The 18,268-nt window shown below is 42.3% G+C and overlaps 1 protein-coding gene across 16 annotated transcripts in view; it reads left to right on the top strand.

Moving 5' to 3' along the window:
- Positions 1 to 18,268, top strand: part of MCF2L (MCF.2 cell line derived transforming sequence like) — a 268,085-nt gene that overhangs the window by 117,380 nt on the left and 132,437 nt on the right. The window contains exon 1 of one of the 16 annotated variants that reach the window (XM_075590672.1): positions 11,246 to 11,485. The exons of 14 other annotated variants lie outside the window; for them this stretch is intronic. In XM_075590672.1, coding sequence (XP_075446787.1) covers positions 11,413 to 11,485 — 73 coding nt within the window. In that variant the 5' untranslated portion in view covers positions 11,246 to 11,412. Of the gene's footprint in view, positions 1 to 11,245; positions 11,486 to 17,392; positions 17,820 to 18,268 lie in introns of those variants that run through there. One more of the 16 variants, XM_075590667.1, reaches the window with a different exon arrangement.

The raw sequence follows: 18,268 nt of genomic DNA, 5'->3' as shown, positions 1-18,268 counted from the left end.
GTCATTTGATGTCAGTTACCATGGCAACGTGTCACCGAAGATTAGGTAGGAGAAGCTGCAGAGACCTCACATGGTCCCCCCGGCATTTAATTTAAATGCCTTGGGGGAGAGCTCGGGACCTCTGTAGCTGCTGTGCCCCCGTCCCTGGAAATTCTCCTGCCCCCTACTTTGCGCACCCCTGGTATAAGTCATACCATAACCTCTCATAGTATTAAAGGGTATGTACTGGGGGGGGGGGGGGGTGTACCAGTGTTGCAAGTACCTCAAATAATTTTGAGGCGCAACTTTCCTGGACTTTACAGTGATCTGAGGAAGAGGAGTAAGTAACAAGTGGCTTTGATACTGTGCCCAGCCACTGGCAAGTCCTGGCTATGCCCCTGTATATGACTAAAGGATCTATACCATGCTTGGGACAAGTATAAAAGGTTTTAACAATAGCCTGTTTTAAAACGGCAGTCTTTTTGTGCATTTTGTGTTTTCTTTTCTTTAAGGGAGCTCTTGTTGCCCTTTTCAATTGTTTTATTTTTTAAATCGGATTCTCTGTTCGGGAGATGTGTGAAATATTAATTGCCTGGGATTTTAAAATTGAGCTCTCCCCAGAGCCCAGTACAGTCTAAAAGTCACCTCAGACAATAAAGGTTAAGAAAATCGTGGTTTTTAACACACACACACACACACACACACACACACACACCAGGCTCAGGGGTCAAGATAGTAACATTATATATGAGGGCGGAGGGTTGTGATCCCAGTATAAGGAAACAAAAACAGCAATGCACGTTAGAGAAGCAATCCATGCAATACCCTACATGTGTGGTTGTTTAAATAAATCTAGCTAATACTTACTACATTTTTTGAATTTTTTACATTTAACTTTTAATACCATTTTTAATTAGTTTTAATATACCGAGCATCTTGTGATTTCTATAGTAGGATTTAGCACCTCCCCAGCAGTGCAAGATTTTTTAACACTTTCCTGTTTGTGGTAATTTGTTGCCAATATTCCCAGCAGTTTAAGCTGCAAACTGTAACAATAGATAATGTTACCATAATCATAAGAATACATTGTAGCTGCTGAGTTACACTGACTGAAGGATTGATTGAAACTGAAAGGCAGCCATTTAGTGAACCCTGGGAAGCAGGATCATTGCTGATCGATTACAGGAGAACAAATCAATCGGCAGCTTAGGTAATTAGTCTTCAATAAAGGTAATCAAATGCTGCATATATTAAAATAAACAATATTTTTATTTTTTGTTTTGTTTAAAGTGCCGCTTGGATTGTGTCTTGAGAGAAACCATTGCATAATAGATGTGTTCTATAATAACAGCCCATTGCCTGACCCCAGGTTGGTAAACATGCTTTAATATTGTAGCAACATTATGAGATACGATTGACTGTGGATGTCCTGTTCCTTGTGTTTATACGGATAATCGTCATCTAGATTTCAATGTATTTATTTAAATGTTGGATTTCTATTTGAATGGTTCTTAGCTTTTCCCTTTTCTTGACATCCTCTGTGACATTAGAAGCAGCTGGAAACAAGCAGTAATAATTAAACATTGCACAAGAGAACGTATGGCAAATCTAACAGAAAATCTGGGACCATGTTGACAGGGTTGGGTTTAATAAAATCCAGTTCCTATTTGCTTGAGTCACTGCGGCTTTTTGCAGTTTCCCGAAAGGATAAATCTTCTAGTGTATGGGAGGCAGGTCCTGTCCCATCTAATAGAGAAAAAAGCCGCAACACAAAAGCTCCATAGCTATCCTACTCATTTAATGATTAGGCCAAATTACTATGAAAATAAGAAATGAGGTAGTGCTTCCAGATCAGCATAATGTATGTACTGTATCCGCACTTAATGTGTTCATGATCAGCGATGTTTAAATGGCACTCGCAGGGTGGCAGCCATTCTCTTCATGATGACATTGATCCAATGTGGCATTACAGGCGCCTTGGTTTTGTTCTTCATTTCTTTGATTTCCAGCTATTTGGTCACTCCAAACAGAATTGCTGACATTGCTGTTTTTGACACGTGGAATGAAGCATTTGTAATCCGGGGAGGGTGTGATAATTAGACTGGCATCAGACTTTAACTTTGTGGTAAGGGATTATAAATGCACATTGGGAAACAGACGTGTTTGCAAACTGTGGGTGAGTTATCCCTATTTAAGTAGGGCTCACGTCACTGGAAATGTTATTGGCTTTGTGTTTTTTTTGCCAAACTCCATTTAATTCCTGTGACCACACGTCAACATACATTGCTGTTGATTAGTTGCTTCTGGATTTACCTTTTCATATGCAGTATGGTCCTCATGAATCTATTATAATAAAGCCAGTTGTCTGATTGTCCAGGGGGTGATGTTCTAAGGCCCAGCAGCAACATCAGCAAGTCTCATTTGCCATGCAGGTTTTCTCAGGTCATAAATAAATGCTTTCTTTTATAGAGCACTGGTAATAACTTGGGCAGGTTTGGCCCATGTTCAGTTTGCTGTAAAGCAGATTCCCAATGCTGGAGAAGATTTCAGAATGGGAGTAAAATCTTCTCCAGCACCGGGAAGTGGTTTCACAGCATATTCAGATTCCATAATCTAATTTAGCTGCCCTGAGGCACGGAAAGAGAAATACATTCGTCCAAGGTAATTTTATATTGTGGGCATTTAATACAAAACTATGAATTTTAATGTACATTTTAAAATCTTGGTTCTTGGAGCCAGCAATTAGTTGAAATGAAATATGTTGCTGGATCCTTAGGGTACTTCCCACCTCTATTCCCTAATTGCCAGGCATAAAGCACTTAAATGCAACTGAAATACAGATTTTCACGGAATGCTTCCAAAATGTACATACATTTCCATATAAGATATAGAAATAGTATACTTATTTCATAGCACGAATAAAGCCTGAGCAGCGTGTTTTTCTTGTATCCTTCCTGATGCTCCTGTTCAGATTTTTCATTGCACATCTTTGTTTAATTTCTATTGCCTTTTTGTATCTGCTCCATCTGTTGTTTTACTTGCAACTTGTACTAGATGGATGTATGAGTGAGTTGCTGCAATTCTTAATCTTTACAATGATTCTAAAGGAATTCTATCCTGGCAGCTAAAGAGCAGCAAAGCTATGGTGGGTGTAAAATATTGTAGTTTTTCTAAAGTGTTCTTACACTGTATTTTTCAATACAAGTGGACAAAACACACTCGCCCAAAACAACTTCAGTGCATACAGTTCTCTATTTTGCCTCATTCAGCAACTTAACTACATAATGTCATAAGTAGCATAGGAAAAAATAAACACAAGTAGCTCGACTATAACAGCAACAAATAATCTCCTACATTTCTGGCTATGCAGAGCATGTTATTGTCTCCTGTTGTCTGTAATGAATGCCATTTTTAAATCACATATTAGACAAAGATTTGGAGTGTTGGAAAAGACAACAGTTTCTTAAGCATCATAGTTAGATTTGTCACTTTTTGTGTGTTAAGTTTTCATTCATTGTTTTGTTTTTTAATACATGCACTCGTTATATTCTGGGCAAGGCCACCCCCCCATTCCCTACCTTCTCGCAACCTTCCTCCTCTCACCACCCCCCCCCCCCTTCCTTCTCTCACGCAATGATTGCCTACCAGTCTGCGAAGGACACAGGCCGACAGAGTGGTGGTAGAGACAGATGGTGGTCACGGAGCAGGGTGGCGGCAGGGGCGGGAGAGGCAGGCGGTGGCGGGAGAAGACGGAGACCCACCACGGCGGAGCAGGGCAGCAGAGAAGGAGTATGACTGAGAGGACGTGCGCTGTACCAGCGGCACACACCATAAGGCTGCTCTTATAGTGCCGGCGACGCTATGTCACGGCAAAACAAATGTATTGCCGCCGGCGCGTGCGCTTATAGTAGACTGCACTATAAGCGCAGCCTAAGTTAGTTAAGACTACTGGGTTGGATAGCTGGGGCTCATTCCTCCCGGCAGTCCTCCTCCTCCTGCCACCCTATTCCGCTACCAAAGTGCTCCATCGCCCTCTCACACTACCACCAGTCTCTACCGCCGACCTGCTCCATGCCCACCACTCGTCTTCCACCTCCCACTCCTGCTGCCTGCCAAAATGTGCTTCCCTAAGCGACTGCCTGAGGCCCCGCTCACTGTGCCTGCTACGTGATGTGTGCGCGCACGTTCGGCACTCTTTGATGTTTGTGTATGGGAGTTTCCAAACTACAAATGACTCCTGGCGGCGAAGTACAGCGCTGATGCTGCTGCACTTGAGGGAGACAACTCAAGTTGTAATTTCATGCTGCTGCTGCAGCAGCGTCGCATGTACTTCGCCAGCCAATGAAATTACACACACACTTTGTTTCTTTTTTTCATGATGGAGGATATGGAAGTCCTGCCTCCAAGTCACGTCCTTCAGTCTGCTGGGGATGAGCACACATCGCCCAGCATACAGAGGCGCGCAAACGCGGACACGCGCACGCCGTGTCGTGAGGTAGGCAGAGTGAGCTCGGCCTAAGTCACCTAGTGATTTGCACTGTCCCTGACACTGAGATGCTAGACAGATGAGAGCAAACATCTGGAATCCATTGCATGAGCAAAAGAACCATTGATTGACATATTCCAATTGGTTAATTGATGGCATCATGTTATTGTTGACATTAGCTGCAGGGTTAAAAATAAAATCTCCAGCCTAAAGCAACATATCTTCCAAGTTTAAGTGAGGTACACATTGTGTAGAGCTGTAGGAATTTCTACAATACCACAACCAGCTGTTACAGGCTGTGAAGTTACCCAGGAGTTGGGCTACTGGCTGCCCTCGAGTAATTCTAAGAAGTTGCTTCTTAAAATAGACCTTTACTCTATATGCTGTGAAGCTGTTTCCTCACGCTGGAGAAGATTTGAATCCCATTCAATTAAAGGAAGCTGATCCCTTCTGCAGAGATGGGAAGCAGCTTAATGGCATATTGAATAGTAGATAACACCAACAGTGGTATTGAACGACGCCTCCCCAAAATCTACATAAAATTGTGAAGTGATAATTACACTATACTAGACTAGTGAATGATTATAAACGTGTATAGGATTTGGGTGAAAGTGCTCAAAACCTCCGGTGAGGACCCGTTTCCAAATTGTCCTCCGCCACGTACATCCCTCCACAAAAATCTAGAGGGAGCAAGATCAACCCAAAAATAAAAAAAACAAAATAGTGCACACTATGGTGACAGTTTGGTAAGTAAAATTGTATCTTGGCTGTTACAGATGTTGTACTTACAATGTGTAAGTGCAAATAAAGCCAAACTGTGATTGTAGTTTTCTTTCTTAAGATGTGTGTAGATTCCCCTCAGGGTAAAGGAGTAGAGACAAGCATAGTGTAGATCAAAAATTATAACCTGTTTATAGTTGCATGTACTCGGGGTGCTCATGTTGTTTACATGTGAAACACCCCCCTCACCTAAGGGGGATATGGTGTTCGTGGTGCTCACCTGCAGGTATCCAGGAGTCTGGGCCTCGTCAGGGCAGGGAGCTTGGAGGGTAGATATTCTCTTTCTCAGGATAGGCTCTGCCAGACTACGGCCGAGTCCATAGAGGGGTCCAGCCGCGCTGACGCTCGCCTGCTCGGTCAGAAGCGATTCCATGGACTGGCAGGCGAGCCAGCGTGCGCGATCAGGAGGCTTTGGGAGGCGGGGCAGTGACGTAGCCAGGCCAATAGCCTGCGAAGCGCCGACATCAACTTGTCGACGTCATGACGCTGCTTCGCGCCGGTTGGGTGTTTTCAGCCGACAGTGCACTGAGAAACAGTTTCCGCTGTCGGCTGAAAATCCCTCTGCCTCAGCACGTCTGCGGACGCTTGCGGGAGCCCCCTCTCAAGACATCCTCATTGAGGATGACGGGGTTCATCGCAGAGCGTCCGCACGGCTCAGCGCGGCTTCCCCCTCTATGAACCCAGCCTAAAGGAGATTGTATAACAATCAGAATGGGGGAAGGTTCATCCTCCTGAGGAAGCAGAACCAAGCTGAAACACTTGTGACAGTCCAAGAGGATATGTTGAGGGACAGAGGACGGATCGTGGCATGCCAGCAGTTTTGCCATAGCGCAGGACCGGAATGGATGCCAGCGAGCCTCACCGGAAGTGACGCGGGCCAGACCGGAAGTGTCGTTGGATGCCGGTAAAGGCCTCCAAAAGAACAATAAGTGGAGCCAAGCTGCAAGGGTTACTACACCCAAGATTTTGGTCCACAGATCTTTGTTCTGGTGCCTCATCTATATTATATGCTATTATTGCATGTGTAGCCCCTTGCTAAAACCAGGCCTGGTTTTATGCAAGAAGTATATATTCTATGCTGGCAGTGTGTGTGTGTGGGGGGGGGGGAGAGGGGGGCTGTGTATATGCTATTGCATGTAAACAACGTGAGCACCCCGAGTACATGCTACTATAAACATGTTATAATTTTTGATCTACTCTATGCTTGTCTCTACTCCTTTACCCTGAGGGGAATCTACACACTTCAAAAGAAAAAACTACAGCCCCAGTTTGGCTTTATTTACACTTACACATTGTAACTAGAAAATCTGTAAGAGCCAAGATCCCATTTACCTACCAACCTGTTACAATAGTGTGCACTATATTGTTTCTTTTATTTTTGGGTTGATCCTGTTCCCTCTGGATATTTTGTAGAGGGATATTGAATAGTAAACTATATAATCTGCATGTAGAACATATTCTGTATGTCACTGGATTATATAACAGGTCATTTGAATGCAACATCATTTGTCTTTGGGCAGGTTACGTTATTAAAGCCTCAGGTCGCATATAAAATATAGGCAATGAAATCGCTGTCTGCATGTTCTAACCACGCATCTTTTACAATATGTTAAACCTACTTGTGTTTTTTTTCTTTTAAAATGCAATACATGTGTTATATTGATAAGCAGACTGATGCTGGAGAGAGAGAAAACAGTTTATTAGCACTCAGATTGTGTTTGCTGTGCAAATTGTCACTAGTTAGAAGCTCTTCATTTTCTCCCGAAGTGAGGCGAGTTCTGCAAATCTGGCAGTGACTGAACTACAAAGTACTTATTCTAGTGGAGCAATAGCACCAGAGTGCATGCAGGGTAATACATGGCATTTCAGGAGACCCTCCTACTGTATCTCTAGTCTACTGTCATTTTGTTGATATGCATCCAGTGTAGTAATCTCTTGAGCTTTCCATTTTGACCAATACATTAATCAAAAAGTGACCAAAAGCCTTATGTTTTACCAAACTTATTTTGCAATGGGAAAACTAAACTTGAGCAACATTTTGAGCAGGCATCTGAAATTGATAGTGCCGCGCGACGGCTGCATCACGTAACGAGTTCAGCCAACGAGGGCGAACCGCTCACGTGACGTCATGGCACGCCTCTCGATGCCTGCAGTGCAGGTTTCGCACGTGCGTGACGTCACGAGGGCGGGCGCGCACAGCCGGACCTACTATAATTAAGGCCTAAGTGTCTAACAAACTGGCAATTCCTATTGATGGGTAAGTATCTGATGAGACCAAATTTCATAGAACCAAAAGATGATATAAATGCATTAATTTCATGTAGGAAACAAATTTAGGCAATGCTTAATTTTTAAGGATTTGTGAATTGTTTAAGGAAGCTGATCACAATGGTAAGTTATTGAAAGAATGTTCTGCTACTGTGCGGGTCACTCCCTTTAAATAATTGACACATGTAAAAGCACAGGCTTACATTTTCTGTTACATCTGAAGTGCATGAGATGTGTAGGTGGCACCATTCTGTTCCTTGGATCTCAGCATAAGGCTTGAAGAAAGAGCCAAATAGCGCTCCCTACAGCTCTCTTCCAATTCTGAGCACTGTGTGTACCTTTGTCCTTCCTGCAGAGGTAAGGAGTTGCTGCATATTGCCTCACTTTCCTCCAATGCACCCTGAAATGTGTTGTACAATGTGTGTCTGCATACAGCCTGTATACTGAACATCCTTGTGATTGTATATCAGTGTGCTGTATTTCTCTATTATTTGTATTGGTGGTCTGTGTGGGTGCAGAAAGTGTATGTATCAGAATGCAGCATGTATTACTGTACTTGTATGTATCGAATGTAACCCCTCGGCTTAAAAGGGAGTGGTTGCGCAGCTGAATGTAGAAGTGCAGGTGTTGTGCACTGAACTCTCTTTACCGTGATCTCAGGGGCTTGTGTCCAGCAGGCTGGATGTGTGTAAGCTTTGAGGTAGATGTTGAAGCTGATAAAGGGCGCTAGAGACTTTTAGTTAAATTACAACTATGCATTATTTAATTTATTTTTTATTCTATTTCTTCAAACAGACAGACAGGTTTTCAAATAAATACTGCCCTGGATCCTACACAGTTGATCCAGGAAGGTCTGCATGGCTTTAGTCCTCTTTATAGAATACTTCATATCAGTGGGCCTACCACTAAAGGGTATGTCCCTGATCTACTGAAAATAATAAAGAGGACTCCGTACAATTCACGTCACACACTGAACATTAAACATAGTGAGACCCCCCCCCTCCTACTTCAACCCTATTGGTATGTGGGATCCTCCTGGGGTCTAAAACCTTAGGCCCCCACCCCCAATATGTATAGGCCATGGAGACCTCATCTGTCACCATAGTTATATGGGAGGTGCACTGGACTCTAACCTCCGCCCACTCTGGATGACAGTGGGTACCTTCTGGGATGTGGGCGGAGTCAAACTGGCAGTTGCACAAACTGCAACATTTACTTAAAGGTTATTGCTTAGTGCAATAACAACCAAAGCGAACCTCTTATAAACAAACAATAATTGTAATCCCATACGGGGGGTTACACAATTTATCTGTGTCTACCAACGTGACGGTGTGTATCGAGTATCCTGTGTTATCTGTGTTATCTGCAGGTGGCTGTGTTAGTGATCATGTGTATGTCAGTCTCACGAGTGGTTAAAAAGCATCAGGCGATGGCAGCTGTGATTGATATGTTCACCAATCATATTTTGGGGGTCTTGGCCTGGTAGAAAAGCAGCGTTTATGGTTTTGATTGAATATTTATATATTTTTATGGCAACCTTGTTTTTTTCTGTTACTAATGTGATGCTCTCTTTACTTCCAAAGGACTCTGGCATCAAGCTACCCAGGCAGTCAGAGGGTTTAATCTTTGTTCATCAGGCTGGCAGCCTGTATGCATATTGGAATCCCTAATTTAAACGATACATTTGAATATATGCTAGCGTTCTATTAAATATCGTACAACATGTAACTTACATTACTTTTTTTTTTCCAACATAGTTCATGCAGCATATATAAATAAGGTTTAATAAAATCAAGAGAGAATACCCTTGATTAATATGCTTTTGTCTCTTGTAAGTAGGTTTGCCAATTGGACTCGGATAGATGGTCAAGTTGATCCAATCCAGTTTTTATGGTTCCCATCTCTCAATAACATAGAAGGGTTACAAATCTCAGGATGCTTCCAGAAACATGTATACTGTATTTTCAAGTGCTCCAACAGCTCTAGTGCATCCAAAACAATCATGTGATGTTCATTGAACACCAAACAGACCTCTAGTGTGCTGGCCCTCATGACATTCACCAGATACAGCAACGATTTAGATCAGTACTTTATTTTTGTACATTTCTCAACTGGAACCACTGTTATATTTCCCCCTAGCAGCTCTGGGTCCAGCAGATATTTCCCACTGATTTCAGAACACGCTTGGGAAATGAAAATGGCAGCTGGCAATGTTGTTACACGCAAGACGGTGAATAAGGGGAATGTCACTGTGCTGCATGGCGTTCCTCTCATTCATTTCTCCAGGACATTGATGTTGAATATCTCCTGAAATACTGTAGGCAGCTCCCAGCAGCGAGACTGGTGCCCCCCTACTCATTAGTCCCTCCTCCGTTCAGGTAAGACTAAAAAAAAAAAACATAAAATTAAATAAAATCGCCTTTGTGGGAGATTCTTGCGGTGGGTGAGTTTTTGGGCAACAAATTGTCTGCTCAGAACTCTTCCAGTGCGGTATGTTTAAGGCTCCCTCAGCACTGAAGATGTTAATCTAGCCTGTTGGCTGCCTACCTACATGGAAAGCGCTTTTCCTCACCTGGCATTGTTTTACCCAAAGTGATGTCATCCTCTGCATGAACACACTTTCCAGTCCTCTGCTCTTCCACCTCCCCCCCCCCCCCTTTCCTTTTCCTGTGCAACGGTGAGACCTCGCTGGCTCCCTGACAGCAAGCTGCTCGGTTTTACATGAGAACCCCACAGCTGCCAGCACGCACTGTAGATTAATTGCCACTACTGCGCGGCAGCTCAACCTACCTGGTCATGCAGGGTATAGCTAAACATGCTGACTGGGAGAAAATGAACATATATTGCACTCCAGTCACACAAATACACATCCATGATGTTAAGGTTGGGCAACCCCTACCCAGACAGACAATGTGTGTTCAAGCCTCTCTAGCAATGATAAACAAGGTTAAACTGTTTTTGTTTCAGGTCTGGTCTTTCAGAAGTAATCTGCATCTGTAATTATAAGCGGGACAGCATTATTTACAATAATAAAGACTGTATGCAATGGTCTTTGGCTATTCCATAATGGATTGGTTATGCAAGCTAAAGAGTGTCCACACTGATGGCGACAATTCTCTGCAGGCTTGTAATACCCCTTCACTGCCAGTGCCATTGCAGGCTCCCCTGTTGGCAAATGTGATGAGAAATTCCCTACATAGTTGAGATGGTTAAGCGATGAAATAATGTACTGGCAGTGAAGGGGTTAGGCAATGATCTGCAAGCCCTTCTAGTATTAATAGCATTTATTAAACAGCCCTGGCAAATAATTCATAAATCCGATCGGAATGTTTCAGAGTTTGTCCATTGTGCCTGCTGCTCAACTTGAACATTCATCTTTATTGAACAGAAAACTGTATGAAAGCATTTAATGGTGAAGTTTATGGGGGCAGGTAGCAGTCTGTTTTTCAGTATACTTCCTTAGGGGAGAGGAATGATTTTACTTGTGAGGTCGATAGTTGTTAAATGAAGGGCACCTCTAGGGAGGCTCTGGACAGACCACACAGAGGAGTTTTTCATGGAACTGTAAGGTTATTTCATTTTTTAGCACCTTTTAGAGGTGTAACAACAAGTGTATCCCAGAAGTTGAGTAATGATTCCTGTTGAGTGGTGACAGCACCTTAAAAATGATTAGATTTGAGTAGGTGAAGAAATGCTATACCTTGTCGGGGTGTTACCCCAGCCAAGCTGAAAAGCACACAAGCTTTGCCTGTAATTTGAAGAAAGGTATTGTATCCCTAGCTGCCTGGCTTCTACTGAAAGGCAGAGTTTGGTGCTCTCTTTGTACTTTGCAGACTGACTCGCAGAGAAATAGGTCACTTTCTACAGAACGGCCATATAGGAAATCTGTTTGGAAGAATATGACTCCGAGCCTCATGTCCTTGCTCTGCAAGGATATTTCAGAACTGTGGCTGCTACTGAAGAAAAGTACAGGTGTGTCTAAATACTATTTGCACAGTGTGTTTGCCTTTTAATTGGCTTATTTGTCTCTAACTTGTATGTGCAGGCTTTTACAAGCTCTGTGCTAGAGGGTAAGCTGTAACTTCTAGGACTAATGTTCAGTTTTATTGGGGGTGGGAAACATTCCAGGGACAAATATAGAGCCTTTGCCTTGCAGTTTTGTCTCATCTCTGTTTTATACATGTGATTTTTGCTTGGCGGTTGGAATAACTAGTCTTGTTGTTCTGGATACTACACTTCTAATGGATTATCTATTTGGGTGTGGGTTAGTATTATTTCTGTGTCATAATATAGTCAGATCTGAGCGGGTGATGATGAGCGTTAGCAACCCAACACCTGAGCCTCCATTGTTGTGCGTCTGCACCACTGAAAGCTGATCTAACCCCCTTTTTATTGCTCACAGCAGGGAAGTGAATACAGTGGTGTGGGCTTGTAGAGCTCTGTGTTCACTCCTCCCATTCGCAGGTCTCATTGCATCTCATTGTCTTGTGGCATCTAATGGGGTTACATTCAAGAAAGCAAAACAGTTGAAATACTAGTACCAAATATGCAAGGAATAAAACATATGTGAAATGATTTCCTCCTTCTCCGAGATACAGCAATCATAAACGTGTTGGTCTTTCACCACATCATATGTGATACAAAGAGTTGTAACTACGGAGGTGTGTAAGGCATAGTAACCTGGTTTCTACTGTGAGAAATGGAGTTCTCGCATTGTTAACTAGGTCCCATAGCTGTCCAAGAGGTGTTCCCACCAAACCGGGGTTTAGGGGGAACTCAAGAAACACATTCTCAGTTTACGGCTTATTAATTGAAAATTGGCTTTTTATCCAGGAAATATGGTGTTGGTTTATTGGTTCTCACCCTTACCCTCGGGGTACCCAATGTTATTTAACTTTCACTATAGAGTAAGTTTTTTATGGGCAACAGGTAAATGCATTTTTCATTCATGTGCAAAGTATGCTACAGTGTTGTATAATGTTATAACTTACACCCTTATACATAATACTGTAGCAAGTATAAATAGACAAAGCGTGGGAAGTCTAGAGGTTATGTCAACGTTTTCTAGTACTGCTGCTGAAAGAGCACTAGATTTATTCCTGAAATAAAACGCTGTTTGAATTTGTCTTTGATTTGTCTTTGATATGCTTGACACCAGTATTACACCAGCTTTGCTACACATACAAATGCATAGCACTCAGCCACATATTCGTCAGTTGCCAAGAGACATTGGTCCTTTCTGTTCTTGCTTGGAGCTTCCTTTACAGGTAGAAGCCTAAATATCAAAGAATGACCTCCCACTCTACCTATGTAAGTTTAGAGAGATTTGTAACCGCACATAGGTGCAAATGAAGCAATGTAGAACAAACCTATAATTCCACAGAAATGATTAAAAAAAGGCCCCTAGAGTTACTGCTCTCATTACTTGTAATATATTAAACATACAGTATAGTGTTTAGAAGTACCGATATCTCCACATAAAGGCCACCAAAATTGGATATTACCATATGCGTGCATATGCAAGAGATGATGGCATTTTGTATGCATGATGAAATTAGTAATGTAATATAACAGTTGTGTGCGCAGTGATAACACTGAGTGCATTGCACTTAGGCAGTGGAATGTATTACAGTATTGAATCCCTGTCTCAAATTGCTTACAGTGTGATGCTGCTTTGGTGCCTAAGGCACATGGAGATATTGGGGGGAGCTAGTGTGCCATATTGTAATACATGTAATACATGTAATACACTTCATCATACTTGCGATGTTATTTTCTTTCTGCTGAGTTTACTAAATGCAGACATTAAGCTGATTATATCTACTTTAATGTGATGTGCCTGCAAATTATGTTTGTTTGTATTGGCAAGAAGACTGATCTGTTTCAAATCTTATATGAAAGTTATCCGTTTAGTAAATCCCCGTTAAATTTATATTCAAGACGCATTTCCTAAATGGTGTTAAAAAAAACATTACACTTGTAACCCTCCCTGCCTGGCTTCTTGGGATCGTGGGAGATTACATCGGTGTACTGTGTCTGGCTACTCAGTATGGCTTACCTCGACTAAGGGTGCCAGATTAATGTGGCTGGGCGATGAGGTAGTAAGGATGGAACTTTTTGTAGTACAACAGTCTTTTATGCGTGTACCCAGGCACAGGACCACTCTCGCGCACATAACGTACTGGTTTTATAACATATGTAGATAAATACTATGCTTCAATTAGTGCACACTCAACACACAAATGGAGGTGCGTTGACTTAGTTGCTCTACTTTTGTGGGACCCAGCCCACCTTTGTTGCTTTGGGATTATTATCTATTTGTCCCCGGGTACACTAGATCCATATGGGAATCCTGGTGGGTTCTTTGGATATGACTTCAATACCTTGGGCCTCTTTGGAAACTGCCATTTCCATACAGACTGAGAGGATTACAGTATTAATGCGGATCTGTGGTTAGAGCCGATCCACCAACACCTGGGAGCCCTCTTTCCTGAGGCCCTCTGTGGCATGCCATTTTCCTAACTTGTAGATATATTGGACTCTATTATCCTTCTTCTGGGATCCTAACTTAGAGGGGCACTGTCCTTATCTACAACATAATAAAGCAGGGGCCTGGTCTGTGCTATTACTTTATGAGCAACCCATCTACTCTCCCCGAGGCTCCTCTTCTCTTGTCCTCTGGGAACCTGACTTCTAGACCTTCCCCCTATCTTTTATATCCCTTCTGATATCAGTATCCCCATGGTAACACAGGGTGGGGCCCTGTACTCACACTCACACTATTAACTCCTCACAGCAACCTGGTAACCCCATTGAGGGTGGTTTACACAGTTTATGCAGATGTTTGAACATCTAGAAGCATTTAGAAGGGGAAATTTCACTACACAGCAAACGTTAACATATTTCCAGAAACAGTCAATAATTTGTATCTGCAAATAATTGAATGATTTTACTTAGTTACTGTTTATACACATGGATGAATTGGCTAAATGTGTTAATTGTGTATATTTACGGAATTAATTGTGATCATAGTACAAGTGTGTTTTGTATTGTAATGATATACTGTGCAACCAATAAAATGATTTTCTGTTCTACATATAGGGGATTATTCATTGAAGTGTGATAGTACTGATGAGTCCCTGCCACATGAAAACTCCCAGTGACTTGAATGAACGTTTCCGTGTGGTAGTGCCTGATTTGGAACTATTGCAGTTCAATTAATAGCTCCTAGAATGTTAACAAGTTAATGAGTTTTAGAAACCATGCACTTGTTACTGGATTTACAAAATACAAACCTTTGAACTGTCAAATGATCAAACCATGCCACTAAACACTGATTTCACTACACCTTGTGACTTTCTAGTGTCATTTGACCAAGATCACAAACCCAGTTTACTGTACATTGCTAAATCTGTGCCTTCGCTACCTGTTGCCAAGATGAGGGAAATTGAAGTTCATTTAGGAGTGCTGGTGTTTTGTCCATTTAGGAGTGCTGGTGTTTTGTCCATTTAGGAGTGCTGGTGTTTTGTCCATTTAGGAGTGCTGGTGTTTTGTCCATTTAGGAGTGCTGGTGTTTTGTTTATTCGTTGTGTCAAATTGAAGTACAGGAAGATATAATTATTTGTCCAAATTTAAACAAAGGCCAGGATTTATTAAGCCACGATGCAGGGTTGTACACCCAGATCTGGCAATAACTGCCATTGATGAATACCCTGCATTGCAGCTTGATGAATGTAATCCATAGTGAGTAAGTGGCTGAGGCTGGAGTTTAACTGCATATGCACAACCAGCCAATAAACTTATGCTACACCTTTGCCTGAGGCTTACTGTACTTGTCCGCCACCCTGATTTTTAAGATTGTTAGTATCACTTAAAAGGTCACAACAGTACTGTAAATTACAGGGCTCAAAATGTGGTATGGTAGCTATGAAACTTCAACACATTTTTAGATGTGTGTTGTGAGCAATAGCTGATCAGTGCTTTAACACCGTGTGTTCTCATCTTATGATCTTGGGCAAGTAGATATCTCACTGTGGCCAATATTGTAAAATTGGAGTGTAAGCTCTTTGGGCAGGTATCTATTGTGAATGCATTGTTCTACTATGTGCTGCAGAGGATAATAATAAGGCATTATTTTTATATTACACTGTTAGGTTTTGTATTATTCAGACTTTTTTGTTCCAATAACTAGTTATAGTAGTGCTTGTATTGCTGTGCATTTTGAATTATTTTAATTATTACCATGACCGCTTCTGCCTAAATATAACAAAGATTTGAGAAGCAGTCTACCTCTAAATTGTGATTTGAAATTAAAGGAACCACAGTGATAAAGCTGTATACTGATGATTAGTATTAAATTGTATTGGACTAGAAAAGGAGAAAATAAATTGTTCTGCTTAGCGGTAGAATGTACAATCTATCAATTATTTTTTTCAAGGGACACAATTATAGTTCTTTTTGGATTTAGTTGTACACAAGCGTTTTGCCTGGCTGGCCTCTCCCTCCCAGCAGGGAGAGAGGGAACCCACATCCACCTTCTAAGGAGGAGGGGAACAGACTAACTTTTGGCTCTTCCCTTCACAGGAACCAGAAGGGCCGGGCTCAAGGTCTGTACCTAAACCAGATAAGCTTTTACCAGGCCATGAGTCATCACCACCTTTCGTCACTCAAAAGGGAACAGGAGGGGGGTCAAAAGCCCACAAACTGGCCTGTCACACCCTTAGACTGTTAAGGCTTTACGTGACGGGAAGAGACAGGCAGATAATACTAACCATGTTACAGTAGATACCCCCAAAACCACAAGGGAGATAGAGAAAGCGGGTGCACCTGTATAATCATAAGCCCATAAGGACGGGAAATGATAAATACATAAACAATCCAAAAATCGGAGCCCAACCCTTCGTGTATTGAAGTTTCAATGTTCTGTAGGGTGCATACCATCCATGTACAGTAGAATACACAATTGTAGAAGAGGACAGGCACTCCAATATGCAAAATGGGGATATTTATTACTCAACGTGTCTACTCCCACTGGATCTCTTTTAAAGAGCAATTACACAGATAGAGAATGAACACAGATCTACCCTCACCTCAACCCAGTGGCTCAGAAACAGAGCTAAAAATAAGTGAACACTTGGTGATGTCATCATCGTTGGGAGAAGAGCAGAGACACCTAGTGGAGGCCCTAGGGGCCCAAGCGCTACAACAAAACCCCTCAACCAAAAACATTTTTGTCTGTAGAGCCATGTCTCAAACATTACAGTGTGAACCTTGTGTCAGAATACGTTGTACAAAAATCAACAAAGGCTGCCGGTGCGTGAAGTACTGCAGAGTAGCATTGATCATATGAAAGAAACATTGTAGAGAAATGTGAGTTACTTGTTAGCCAGATAGTTCCAAATGCCAGGGTCTATTCTGTTGCAGTAGAAGGTATGTGCAAAATAATTAAGGATTTGATCAGGGGCAAATGTAAACGGGCAGAGCTCATAAAAGTCCAGAGTTAATCAATACAGTAATATATTCCAAAGCGTCTCATTTGGGTCGATTTTTTTAAATTCTTTATAGCCGTGGTAATCCAGTCAGTCACGGTGGTCGTGGTCCAGCAGACAGTCCCTGCACATACCTTGTTGCAACGTACAGGTGGTGTGGACGGGGATGTTAAGTAGGCTGTGCCTTTGTATATCCATGTGATCCTTGGAGCGGAGGATGCTGTTGGCACCATCTCTCAATGGTGTCACCCACATCCAATTTGCCCGTAACATTTTGACTGTTTATATCATCTTTCATCATTCTTTTTTTACTGCTCTATGGGACTGTCCCTTTAAACTCATCCGGTTTCTTTAATGAGACGGGTGTGGTAGTACGATGTTATCTGACATTCTGAGCAGGTTGTTCCTCATTACTTTTCAAGAAACTCATAAGTATAACATTGAAGGTGATGTACAAACCAAAAACAAACCGGCTGAGTGAAGAAAGTGTGAGACTGGGAAATGAGAAAAAGGAAAGCAATAAGAATACCACATCAACCATAAGGACTTACAATAGGATTGGACATACCCAGGGCCTGCTTAACCACTAGTCAAATTAGGTGGCTGCCTAGAGCTGGAAAATTTTGGGGTGGCAAAAATCTTGCGATTCCATGCAGCAGTAGGGCCGCTGACAAGGGGGAGGGGAAAGCTGAAGGCTGGTGGAACTGACCGGTACCTCTGTGGGATACCCTTTGATAGGTCTGCTGGTGGGCTCCTCTGCAGTGTGGGGCCCCTCCAGCAGGCCTCTAGCAGGTCCCCTCCCTCCTCCAAGACAACAGGTAAGCACACTCTGCTTCCCCCTACCTCTATTGTGGCCCTCTATTGTGTCCCCCATGCTCATCTGTACCCCTGGGTATACTACCACCTACTACCTACTCCACCCCATCCCTTCCAGGCACATAACTTCACTTCCTTCTCCACACTCCCCTGTACAATGAGAATGTGTAATCAGCATCATATTCTCCTTTTCAATGTAAAATAAATCTGCAATGATAAATGCAGACTTTTAAAGCACGGTATACTTTTTTGGAAGTTCATTGGGAGACGGTGGCACGCTGAAGGTTAATCTAGGGCACCTATTACCCTTGCACCGCCCTGGATATAAAGATTCTGTTTTTAATGTTGACGGCTGGATTTTAGGGTACTTGAAATAGTCCTGCATTTAATCCTCTTTAAACAATGCAAGAAGGACTGGATTAATGTGCCCCAGATTTTGTTCTGGCAATCC

Source organism: Ascaphus truei, chromosome 3 (genome assembly GCF_040206685.1).
Source record: "Ascaphus truei isolate aAscTru1 chromosome 3, aAscTru1.hap1, whole genome shotgun sequence".
In the NCBI taxonomy this organism is placed as follows: Eukaryota; Metazoa; Chordata; class Amphibia; order Anura; family Ascaphidae; genus Ascaphus; species Ascaphus truei.
Note: the sequence above shows the minus strand (reverse complement) of the source record. Positions and strands in the feature narration are given on the sequence as shown.